General features: G+C 42.9%; 2 protein-coding genes across 20 annotated transcripts in view; one reads left to right on the top strand and one right to left on the bottom strand.

The window, feature by feature from the left end:
• DENND1A (DENN domain containing 1A) overlaps window positions 1-13,434 on the top strand; it is a 439,633-nt gene that overhangs the window by 293,699 nt on the left and 132,500 nt on the right. The gene's annotated exons all lie outside the window — the stretch shown is intronic.
• Window positions 1,166-13,325, bottom strand: LOC118704368. Its single transcript, XM_045572074.1, is given in 7 exon segments — window positions 1,166-1,477; window positions 6,523-6,578; window positions 12,055-12,269; window positions 12,510-12,705; window positions 12,708-12,725; window positions 12,728-12,849; window positions 13,321-13,325. Coding segments are annotated over 7 exon segments (924 nt in total).

Below are 13,434 nucleotides of genomic sequence, written 5' to 3'. Positions count from 1 at the left end.
GAAGCATCACTTTGCCTTTCCTGTAAAATCAACACCATTCATTTCGCTTGCAAACATTCTTGCCTGACATTGAATAAGCTTGGTTGACACACATAAGCCACTCTGGTGGCTGCTCCATAATCCAAATTTTAAGCCTTTGCACCAAGTTTGCCCATTTTGTTGCTTTTCCTCTTAAGACCTTCTTTTTTGGCATCTTAAGGATTTGTTCTTCCTGTTTTCTCCACTTTCTAATCATACACTCAGAGGGAGGAGGTCCAAATGGTGTCTCTGTGGCTCTATTTCTATGCTCTTTTGCATAGTTGATTATATTCAGTTTGAATTTTGCAGAGTAAGGCAATTGCTTACTGGGATTTATCTTCTTATTTTTTGACATATTTATGGGCTCAGAATGCTCTGGTCTCTGTTGCATCTGTGCACTATCCACCTCCAATTACAGCATCAGCTGATGTCAGTAATAATAAGGCTGGTGATTGGAGGAAGCCTGGTTGACAGGGTATGGGCTACTACACACCAATGTGGCTCCCTTTTTGGCTAACTTCCGAGTATAAGATTCTCCTCAATTTTCAGTCAAACGATTTTAGAAAAAAAAATATATAGTGTATTATACATGCAAAAATACGGTAAATCTTTGTGTGTATAGGCCTTGTAGTCTTAAGTACTCCTTGTGCCATGTGAAAGCATATATTGTTAGTATTCACTGGCAGAATATTTATTTGTTCAACAGGGATTTTCTATGGAGAGATGTTAGTTAAAGGGGACAAGCTTCCAGTTATAACATGAATATGTTCTGAGGATCTACTGTACAGCATAGTGACCATGTTAATAATACAAAATAAGATAACTGAAGTAACGGACATGTTAATTAGATGACTTGTGGTGATTATTTCATAACATTTATGTCAAATCACCACATTATACTTCAAATATATACCGTTTTGTCTATTATACTTAATAAACCAGCCATTTCCTGAGTACCTACTATGTGCTGTGCTTTGCACTGGATATATGCATGCAGAGATGATTAAGACATGGACCTCATTTTCTGTGAGTCACAGAGCTAATGTAAGGCTAGACTGCCAGTCTTGCCCCCACTTCTCCAATCCCAGGCCATTCTCTTGCTATAAATGAAGGAATATTATGGAACATGCATATATCACTCCCCAATTTAAAACCCTTTAATGGCTCCCCGTTCTCCCTCTGGGTGAAATTCGAGCTCCAGAATATGGCCCTTTATGATCCAGTCTGCCTCCCTCTCCTGGCACATCTCTTGCTGCTTTCCTACCCGCTTACACTTCACACCAGCAGCTTCGCCTCCATCTGCAGGAGCCCTGGACACTTCTGGTTCAGTATCCCAAATGGGCAGATCTACAGCCAGTTCAGGAATGGAGATTATTTTTCCAGCCAAGTGTTTTTTGGCTGTAGGCTCCGTGTGTTGGGCCTTAGGAACATGGAGATATGTAGGAAACAGTCGCTGTTCCTGGAAAAGGGGAGAGGAGCATACTGGGAGGCGGGAACAGAATGATTGGAGACTGGAGGTGTGAACAAAAGTGGATGTGTTTGGGCAGGGATTAATCGTTTAGTCCAGCTGGAACATAGGGTGAGTGGTTGGGAGGGACAAAAGGTGAAACCAAAGAAGTAGACGGGAGGGACCAGGTTGGGAGTGGCCTTCTGTCGTAAATACACATTTGAGCTTCATATTTTGGGCACTGGGGAATCAACTAAGATAATTAAGCCAAGGAAGGAAGGAATAGGATCTGCACTGAACCGAGTCCCAGGCTGAAGGTTGAGTGTTGGATCCAACCTCTTGTCGCTTCTCTGGTTCCGAGAATCTGGCCAAAACTGCCCCTCACCCCAAACTACTGATATTGGACTTGGGGTCAGGGGACAGTTTGCTTCAAAGAATTCTTACAAGTGTCCAGCCTTTCATCCTCCATTCTTTAAAAGATTGCCTGAAGGTCTCTGTAAGTCTTGTCGACCACTCACCAGGAGTGTCTACTCCATGACTTACTAATTTCAGGCAGGAAGAAAAGGAGCATCGTGGCCCAGTGAGCCTTGCCCTGAGTGTGTGTGCATGATTTGTCAACAATCGAGTATTTTATGGGAGTTTATGGGACTTCATTAAAGACGCTGGAGCAGAAGCACTGTGGGACATCAGAAGAGACCTCAGCAATAAACCGCAGCTCCAAGCTTTGGAATGCAGTAAATGTTTAAGAGACTTCCTTCCTTTCATTACTGAATTTTACTTTACTTTCATACCAGTAAAGAGTTGTGTTTTAATGGTTGAAATTTCTTGATTCCGTTTTCCCCAGGTCTGTTTAAAAGCTACATTTTATCTTTGAGGATGTTTGGCTCATGGTAGAGGAAGTGCTGCCAGCAAATTCAATTAACTGGCAGAGCTCACAGATATTGTACACGGATTTCTTTTTTTCTTCTTTTTCACAACTGCTACATAAACACAGCTGGGTTTAATATTTGTTGTAACAAAGATTCAACTTGAATCATTTTACTCTGGGTAATTAATGCATGGAATCTCAGCTACTTTTTCGTTTGTTTGTAATCCTCTGCATTTCTTTACTCTGGCTATCCAGATAATGAACTGTGCTCCTCTAGGTCTTTGCCCTGCCTTAAAACTGCTTAATATTTGGCCGTTCCCACTAGAGAGCAGATGCTTTTCTTTGAAGAATTGAATTTCTGTCAGCTCTTTTATGCATCATGTGTTTGGAACTGTAAGTGGATCAAGTTGTTCATCGCAGCAGGGACACTGTGAAACACATCTATTATACACACTTCCCACCCCCCTTCCTGTATTTCCTCCCCCGAGGAGGTGGCGATGCCCAAATCCCCTTGGGAGATATCTCACTCCGTGTGGCTGCATCCATGCGATCCACCCTGGATCCGTCCTGGCCGCATCCCTAAGCGCGGAGATCTATATCCATTCAGCCCAGATTGCTGCTGAGACAAATCCTGCTTTTATCTGTGTAAACACCAGGCACTTCATTAACTCTCAAATACACACCCAAGTTCGGGTCACTAAATAAACCCACCAGGCTTAGCATAATGAGTGATGTTTCAGTAAGTGGTGCTCTAGAAAATGTTCATTGTGAGCCCATTTTTCTTTTTTTATGCTAAAATAATGGCTTGGGTAGTTTTGACTTTGGAGTTGAGCTAGCATGGAAGAATAGGCACCACCTATTAGGCTTCAACTGTGTGCTAGCCACTGTGCTTGGTGCATTGGAAATCTTGACTTTTAAATATATATTGATTTGGGAGAAACATCAGTGATTGAGAAGCATCAATTGCCTGCCTCCTGCATGCTCCATACTCGGTATTGAGCCTGCAACCTGGGCATATGCCCTGACTGGAATCGAACCATGACCTCCTGGTTCATAGGTCTATCCTCAGCCACTGAGTCACACTGTCTGGGCTTGACTTATTTTTTAAATCTTCACCCAAGGACATGCTTATTGATTTTACAAAAGGGAGAAAGGAAAGAGAGAGAGAAACATTGAGTGGTTTCCTTCCTGTACCATCAATTCCACAAATTGGTATGTGCCTGACCGAAAATTGAACCCTGCAACCTTTCCTTGTATGGGACAACACTCCAACCAAGCCATGCCAGCCATGGTGAAAATCTTAACATTTAATCTGCATAACAATCCTTTAAAAAGTAATAGTAGTTACTTTACCCCATCCAGGTAATAGCAGCTGACTCAGGATTTGAACTCGGGTCCACTGGAACCCAGTGTAAAGCAACATATTATCTGTTGGGTATTGTGCCCTCATGCTCAGGGTTTGCTACACTTCATTCATTCATTGGTTAATTAGTCGATGCATTGATTTATTACACCTGCTTATTACATGCTGCCATTTATCTATTTGAATCCCCCCATTCCATGGCAATTCTTAGACCAACTGGCTTTTATGAACAACTTGTATCTGTAAATCTGAACTGGAGGTGATTTGAGTCATTTATTTAGTTTTGTTTTTCCCATCAGAACTCAATGCAAATACAATCCAACTTCCCCAAACAACCTACCATTTTCTTTAAGTTTTCGTTTTGCATATTTCAATCCCTAGATTCAGCTTTGAACTGACAGCTAAAAAAAAAAAAAAAAAAATCCAAATCCAAGTAGTTCATTTTGTCAACACAGCTTTGAAAAAAAAGTCTTGATGTTCCTGCTGTGATATGCTCAGCTTTTGGGCCTCAGATAGTGGTGCAGAGGGGAAAAGTGCATTTTGGTGCATTTTTAATAGATAACATTCAATTTGCAGGAATCATTATGGGATATCACATGTCTGGCTGAAATACCACTGATCTGTGGAATTAATTGTAGTTAAATGGGAAGGTGGCCTTTGCTCACAAAGAAAGTCATTAGTCTCCTGATAAAAAGTTTTAGTTATGATTACCCTCCAAACACTTTTTCTTAGAACCAGGCATGGTGTCCCGGTTCATTAGAAATAGAGCAGCCCCTTTATTTTTGATTTGCTGTCCATTTTGTTATTGAAAGATTTGGTGCGTGTTTTTTTAATTGGTAGAGGATATGTTGTAAAAAAGAAAAAAAATCCATGTATAACTTTCCTTTTGCAAGTGCATCTCTGTTTTTTCAAAGGTAACTTACATTTTTATTTTGCGTATTGTGTTTGCAAGAGAATGGCTTTTGGTTTATTCATGTTGACAACTGAAAAGCCTTAGACCTAATTAAAAGAATTTCCACGAGCACCTTTACTGAACCATTTCATTACGCGGCACTGCACAGCTTGCATTGTGAAACATGGTGATGGTGTAGATCTGACCTTTAAACTTAAACTGCCAGAAGTATGGGGAGAAAACCCTCCTTTGAAAAATACTCCCAGATACATACATATATAGGCATACGTGCATGCATATATTTGGTTAGAAATTATCTTTGTATTGAATGACCACCTAGTAATTTAAATACACATTTACTTTGAATCCATCTTCCTATAGCTTGGGCAGATTTTTAGCTGCATTAAGAAAGTAGGGTGTGTGTGTGTGTGTGTGTGTGTTGAACTAAATTGTTTTATAGGAAACCAAAGACAATTTTACTTCCTCTGCGCAGGGAAAAAAAAAAAGTGTATGAGGAAGATAAACTTTACAAATAGAAAAATGCAAAGCCTTTGCTGCTGTGTGTCTCGGGATAAAATGCTGAGGTAGGGGCTACATGCGTGGGGAGAGCTGCAGTGTTTGTGCTAGTATCCTCCCGAGCTCTATTTGGCAGGTAGCGGAAATGGGACTTTTTGTTTTTGTTTTTGTTTTGAAATTGTATGTTTTTACTTTAAGAATATCTTCCTGAAGGCTTGATAGTTTGTTTATAGCATGCTCAACAAAGCCATTATAGCACAAAGTGAAGTAGCCTTCACATACTGAAAATTAATCCTTTTGTCTGGGGGGGAAAAAAAAAGCTGCTTAGTATTGTAATGCTTGCTTCTAACTTTCTGACTTAATACTCAGCCTGTGAGATGTCAGGAGAGTCGGAGGGAGCAGAGACCTGGACCCCTGGGGTCAGAGCCAGCTCCAGCTCCGAGCACCATCTAACTAGCACAGTCCAGACTCCCCCATGGAGAACAGTAACTTTGATAGGAAAATGGGATGCAGAAGAAGCAATTAAAGCCAACTGAGGTCAAGGTACAACCATGTTCTCAAGAAACAGAAAAGCAAGGAGTGAGAAGAAGCAATAATGGAGATATATTAAGTTTGGGGAAAATAAACCAGTATCGGGGACAGACCCAATTTGCTAGCCTAAGAAATCCTGACGGCAGTAAGAAGTAATGGAATAGCACCAACTAGAGAGGAAGACAGACTTGGGCTTGGCATTGGCCTTTGCCCCTTGCTGCACCAGCTACCAGCTTCTGGCTGTGTGATGTGAGGCTGAGGCTCACTTTCCTCATCTCTGTAATGGGGATAACTGCCTGCCTAGCACAGTGGTGCTGAAATTTCCACAGCGCTGGGTATGAAAACACCTGCTATGGCAGTTGGTACCTAGTGGGGTGCTTCATAAATGCAAGTTCCTGTTCCTTTTTCCTGGTTTTCCCAGGAACTGTTACTGGGAAGAGAATGAAGTGGGATTGCCTTTACATAGCAAGAGTTTTTGCTTCCAATTTGAGGCAAGAACTAACTGAGGCACAGGGAGGTAACACCAAGTCTGTGTGAAGACAGCAAAGGGAGGCGGTGTAGATGTGCCCCAAGGACAGGACAGTGTGGCGGTAAGTAGTCCCTCTGCCCCTGTCCATACCCAGACCTCTTCCAGGAGACCCTGGAACAGAGCCCTGCTTTACTCAGGAAAGGAAGAATCCATTTGCCTTAGTCCTTGAGGGCCATTTTTTAAAGGCACAACAAAAGTGTGATTCTGTTGCCCCCTCCCAGCTGCTGCTGGTTGTCTGAATTTCCAACAAAAATCTTTAAACTCCAAATCAGACACTGAGCAATTAATGTACCTCCTCAGGGAAAGAAAGGGGGCTCCTGCACAGGCTTGAGCCAGACATTTAGAACTGTCCCTTTACTTGAGGTGCCGCACTGAGGATGTTCGTGGTCCTGCCTTCCTTCCTAAGAGCTCGATCTAATGGGAGAGAGAGACAGACATTGGACTGTTGGGAAATGTGTTGTTGCACATCACTGTGTCCCTAAAGGAAAGGTGTAATGAGAGTATAAAATGGGGTGCCGCTATCTAGTCTGAGGGGGTCAGTCTGCGGAAGTGATATTTGAGCTGAGATCTGAAGGATGTGTAGTACTTGGTCTAGGACCCTGTGTTGTCCAACATGCTAGCCACTATCCCCATGTGACTATTTAAATTGATTTAAATGAAGTAAAATTTAAAATTTCAATTCCTGAGTCACACTAGCCACATTTCAAGTGCTCAGTTGCAGCTGCCACGTTGGATCACACATATGCTAGATTATTTACGGAAAGTCCTGTTGGACGGTGCTGAATTCTAGGGAGTGATGGAAGTGAGAGCTCTCTAAGCCGAAGAGCTAGCTTATGTGAAGGCCTTGGGGTGTCAGGGAGGCCAGTGCAACCAAGGCCCCGAGGGTGTGGCTAAAATCAGGGGTGCAGGAACCTCGCATCTGAAAGAGGCTGGGACCAAATCACTCAGAGCCTTGCAGGCCAGGCTGGAACTTTAGTCTTTGTCTTCAGAGCAATAAGGAAGCTGCCGAATGATCTTAGGGTGCCAGTGCTGATGGAAAGAGATGGATGGGAGAGTCTTAGAGGAGGACAGATGAACAGCATGCCATCCTTATTCTCCCCTCTCTCTCCCACAAGTCACTACCAAGTGACAGATCTGTATTTGTTGAATGCCAATATGAATTGCAAGGGTTATTTTCGTTCTAGTGGTGAGGAAGGTATGTAAACTTCTGGTTGTACAAAAGGCTAAATGATAGGACAGTGAGGTAGACAATACAAGAGCGCCTTTTGAAGCAGTACTAAGCTAACTTAGGCTGCTCTGGGGGAGTTTAACTGTGTCAGGAGCAGGGCCCTGGTCCTATGCACCTCTGTTCAGCACAGCTTCAGCATGGCGCCTGCAAAGGTGAGGCGTCTACCTAAGCCATAGGCTATTGTGCTCCGGGAAGGAGCTCTTTGTTGTGACAGAGGACATCACAGAGAGTCAGAGGCATATATATATACTTTTGTTAGAAAGTAAGATGAAGAACATCCCAGGCCGAGGGATGATTTCTTGGCCTCTGAAATCGAAGAGAAGACAACGTGGGAAACAGAGCTTGAGCCAGGCCCATAGAAGGCCTGGAATATTGTGCTAAGCAATGTGCACTTTATGTTAGCAGCATGGAACCACTGCAGATTTTAGAGGAAGGGGGTGATAAGATTCAACCTGCTGTTTCAGGAAGATAGTTCAATGCACGGGATGGATTGGACCAACAAGAAAATAGAGGAAGGGCCACCAGTTGTGAAAGGCTGTTGCAGTAGTCCAGGTAAAAGATGAAGCCTGAACTAATACCAAAAAGCTAGGCAGTCCGCCACATCCATTATCCATTTTACACCCAATATATTTCAGCCTCGCAGTGCATGTTGGTTGCAGATGCCTCATTTCACAGCAGAGGAAACTGAAGCTCAGAAAGGCTAAGAGAGTAGGAAAGCCAGGTTTTTAATCTTGGACTTTGGCTTACATGATACAAGCTCTACTCTCTCCTGAATGCGGAATGCAGGGAGAGGTAGAGCCTACACGACCAGGTAAACAGGAGCCAGGACAGGGTAGGGAACACTGCATTTGTTATTGGACATGTTCCGTTTGCAGTGTTGTCCACGCTACTCATTCAGCAACCACAGGTCCATTTGCCTTGCAATTTGGGTTTCATCTTAATGATGACCTTCTGCAGACAGGAACAGAATGAGTGTCAATTTCTCCCCCAACCCTACCCAACTAAGACCACTTTCTTCTAAGGACCAAATGTGATCCTAGACCTGCCTCAAGGCAGAGGCTCAGCCACTGGAAATGCTTTGCAGGAGGTCAGCACACTCGCCATCTGTTGTTTCATTCAGAAGAAACTGCTGGGTGATCAGGCCCTGTGGACCTTCTGGGAACTCGGGGTCTGGCAGGAAAGATGGTAGACACTGCACCTCACCAAAGATTCACCTATGCAGTCCCAGGGGCTCAGGCATGGTGTCATTAGCCAGGTCTCAGGGGTTAGGGAAGGCTTTGCAGATGAGGGGACATCTGGCTTCCGTCTTTCCTTAACCCAAGGCAGTGTTTAATTTGACTATTAAAGAAAAATACCTCATTTAAATTCTTTATTATAAAAGTAACATATGCTTTTTTATAAAGGATAATCAAAACAATCAAAAGTTCATAAAATAGAAAGCATCTCTGCATGGTTAATGCTTGATACATGGCATTTTAGATTTATACTACAGATATGTACATATATAATTCTTAAACGCTTCATGCTGTACATATTGCTCTGCAGTTCGCGTGTTTTCCTCCCATTTGGCAATATTTTGTGGACATCCTTTCATGTCAGTTTACAGACTACATCCACATTCTGTTAGCTATACTGTGCTTCATAGTGAGGATGTGGTCTAATATACTTCATCGGCCCCGTTGATGGACACGTGGATGGTCTTTCAGAGGGCGAGGAGATGTTCTCATGCAGGACAGGAAGGGACAGGGACTGCTCCCTCTGAGTTGTCGGCATGTGTATTGACTGGAGAATTGTATGTGCTTCTAACAGAAATTCCGTATCAGTTGGGGGCTGCGAGAGGGAAGCAAAGCCAACTGAGGAAAGCCTCAGGCTGCTTGGAGGAATTGGATGGTTTTCTGAAGGTCCTTGTGGCCAACGGTGGGGGCATGGAAGGATTTGAGGGAGGGCGTGCATTGATCAGATTCATGTTTTCCTAAAATGACTGGGACAGCTCTGGGTGGATGGCATTGAGAGAAACTGGAGGCAGAGAGCCCATCTAGGAAACAACTGCTCCACCAGTCTGGGCCAGAGAGACTGATGGAGCTGGCAAGCGCAGGGCCAAGGTCATGGGCTCTGAAAGGAGAGAGCAGGTTCAGGACATAGTTAGGGTGTGTTGATAAGATATGAGAATGGTGGAAATGAAAAGAGAAGTAGGGAATCCAGCATCAGAATCTGTCTTGGAAGTCTGCAGTAACCACAATGGGGATGCTGATGAATTCAACTCTGTAGTCCCTTCCCTTTGTTTTCTGCCTGCCTCCTCTGATGCCTGATTACAGGAGGAAGCCATCCTCATCAGCATTTCCGCCACCCCCAACTTAAGGCCAATGCACCCCGATGTCAGGGATCTGATCAGACCCTCCAGGAGTACTCAGCAAGCTCAGCTTTAGATGTCTGACTGGGTTATTTGAGCCTTAGATTCTTCCCTCGGTTTCATTTAAAGGACAAAATGCTACCACCAGTTATCAGATGTGTATACACTTGAAGTTCCCAAGTTTGAAGTGCTGACAAAAGCTTCCGCATGTTGCAGGGTGAAGAGAGGTCTTCAGAAGTCTTGGCCTAAGTAGTCACAGGGGCACCAAGAGCCCAGGACCACTTGGCTGGTTTCAGACCAGCTGGGCAGGTGGGAAGGCACACACTCGTGTTTGCTCAGTTACCATCAGCCACTACCTCTTTGTGTAAAATGGTAATGAGGCCATTAGGAGAGGCTTACCTGAAGAGCAGCTTGTGAATCCTAGGTAATTAAACACCTCCTGAATGAACGGGAAAGGCCAGGGAAGGTTAAGTGAGGAATAATCTGCGGCACAGGTGGCCCAGGGCCTTTGAGGAGCAGGAAGAAGAGTGACAGTGGCTTACACCATTTCAAAGGATGGAAATATTCAGGAGGGACAGGATTTTTATTACAATACTTGGAGGGTGAGGAGTGGGCAGTATTTTTAACGTCTTAGTAAAGTATAATATGTATGCATTGGTGGGAATGCAGACTAGTGCAGCCACTATGGAAAACAGAATGGAGTGTCCTAAAAAAATTAAAAATGGAAATGCCATTTGACCTGGTGATCCCACTTCCGGCAATATATCAGAAAAATCCCAAAACAGCAATCAGAAAGAATATATGCACCCCCTATGTTCATAGCAGCATTATTTACAATAGCCAAGATCTGGAAATAGCCCAAGTAGCCATCAGTAGATGAGTGGATTAAAAAAAACAGTGGCACATTTACACTTTGGAATACTATGCGACTGTACAAAAAGGAAGAAACTCTTACCCTTTGCAATAGCATTGATGGACCTGGAGATTATTATGCTAAGCGAGTCAGAGAAAGACAAATACCATATGATCTCACTTATATGTGGAATCTAATGAACAAAATAAACTGATGAACAAAATAGGACCAGAGGCATGGATGCATGGAACAGACTTACAGATCTCAGAGGGGCGGAGTTGTGGGGGTCTGGAAGAGATTAACCAAAGAACATATATTCATATATGCATAGTCCATGGACATAGACAACAGTGTGGTGAAGGCAGGAGGGTGGGGGAGGACCTGGGTAAATAGGGCTAAGGGGAGAATGGGAGACATCTGTTATAGTGTCAACAATTTTTTTAAAAAAAGCATGTGTCCTTTTCACATTGCTATTTCAGGTTGAAAGTCCACGGCAATCTGCCTGGGTGCCAAATGGCCTGCGTTGCTTCTCATGGAGCACTCACCACTATGATTCAGGGGCTCATAGGTCCCAGAGTAGGGGAGGTCACAATAAACCGGGTATTTACATTCAGATGTTGAGACAAAATCCAAACTGCTTCCAAAGGAAAATTGTGTCCCCTGGCCTGCCTCCAAACAGAGATGGGGTGACCACCCTCTTGGTGCATGCTCCTGTCCTTCTGATTTATCAGAGAAGAAGGTCAGTTCTGCCTACTCTCTATTGACTGTCCAAGCATATGGATTGCCCCCACAACAACACAGGATTATTTCCCCTATATGCAGTAAACGCTTACTGATGGCCTACCATGTGCTAAGTACTGTGTTCTGTGTGTCCTTTTGGCTTATACATGAATATTCATAGCAGCACTATGTATTAACTACTCCCCTGCTGGCCTGATCACCCCTAACTGCCCTCCCCTGCCAACCTGATTAACTGCTCTCACCTGCCTGCCCGATTGCCCTAACTGCTCTCCCCTGCTAGCCTGATCGCCCCTAACCGACTCTGCCTCGTCCCCTGCCACCATGGCTTTGTCCAGAAGGAGGACTGGATGACTGGAAGATGTTCAGTCAACCCCGTCTATAGCATATTACCCTTTTCTTAGTATAAATGAGCATTATGCTTAGTGAAAGAAGCCACTCAGAAAAGATTACATACATAACTGTACATACATAAATAAGATTGCATTTATATGAACTGTCCAGAGTAGGCAGGCAAATCCATACAGACAGAAAGTGAATTAGCGGCTACCTTGAGCTAGGATGGGGAAGGAGGATTGGTGGGGAATAAGAAGTGACTAGCAATGAGTCTTCTTTTTGGGGTGATGAATATGTTCTGGAATTAGATAATAGTGATTGTTGTACAATCTTGTCACTAAAAAACCCACTGAACTGTATACTTTAAATGAATTAATTTTAAGGTATATAAGATATATTTTTTCTTTTTGACAGTAGTTCTCATGTATCAGTACTTTTATTGTTATATAGATAAAAATTATAGTAAAAACAAACAACTGTAAACAAAATGTAGCCCCCTCCATTTCCATGGTCAGAACACTGCATTGAAGTAAACCAAGTTTATATTCCACCGTCAAGTGTGATTCCTCCATTAGTGCACTTTGTGATGGGTCATTAAGAGTATTTCAGCCCAGTTATGGTGGCTCAGTGATTGAGCATGAAACTATGAACCAGGAGGTCACAGTTCCATTCCTGGTCAGAACACATGCCTGGGTTTTGGGCTCAATCCCCAGTGGAGGGTATGCAGGAGGCAGCTGATCAATGATTCTCTCTCATCTTTGATGTTTCTGTCTCTCTTTCCCTCTCCCTCCCTCCCTTCCTTTTTACATATATATATGTAAAAATATATTTTAAAAAGGAATATTTTCAAATCCAATGGTCTCATCATTACCCCTAAAATTATCCAGTGAGAGGTGTGAGCGTGGAAGAAGTGGAAGACACTGGACCTGTAGCACTGCCTTGTATCTCATTTGCAATTTTAGTGGAGCAACCAGACCCTGAATGTTTCTCAATATGGAAAATTTCATTTTATCTTGGTTGAGTTGGAAATTTTTGCTGATAATTCAAGAGGATGAGTGGCCAAAGCTCATTTTTCACACAAGGAAAACTTTTTTGAAGATCATGACTTTCAAAAGGTCCATTTGCTGAAAGTTCAGTAACTGGAATACTGTCCTTCAGCCGAGATGCAGGTCCTCTGCATCTTCAGAGGCCTCTCAGCTCTGTTACTATAAGATTTATCTTAACAAGCTAATAAAATTCCTTATCAGAAACTTAGTAATAAGAAATAATGTTCATAGAACATTTCTAAAGGTATATATTGTCCATCTTAGATCAGTTATTCTTAATGGTTTTTGTTTTAGTTTTTGTTTGTGTAGGATTCTGAGGAAAGCTATGGAACCTATGCCTCCTAAAGTGATCATCACTCCTTCATATTAAAAATTTATAGATGATTCATGGACCACCTGAATCTAATTTTCTATTTTATTTGTAATTTTATCCTTAAATAATGTCAAGCCATTAGATAGTCCTTTATCTAAACTCCTGATTCCTGAAATGTACCCATGAAATGTCACCCACATGCTTAAAAACAGTCATTAGCTTTATATTTCTCACAAGACAAAGGAAGAAATTCCTTGGTGTTCTCACAGGCTCCTCTGACTCCTTCTCTCACCTCATTCTACGCCATACTCTCCCTCATTCTCTCCACTGAAACCACAGCCCTTTCTGTTCTCTGGACTCCTCACTACAGGGTCTTTGCAAATGCTATTCCTCATGTCTGGTACAC

Source organism: Pipistrellus kuhlii, unplaced genomic scaffold (assembly GCF_014108245.1).
Source record: "Pipistrellus kuhlii isolate mPipKuh1 unplaced genomic scaffold, mPipKuh1.p scaffold_m20_p_43, whole genome shotgun sequence".
NCBI lineage: Eukaryota > Metazoa > Chordata > Mammalia > Chiroptera > Vespertilionidae > Pipistrellus > Pipistrellus kuhlii.
Note: the sequence above shows the minus strand (reverse complement) of the source record. Positions and strands in the feature narration are given on the sequence as shown.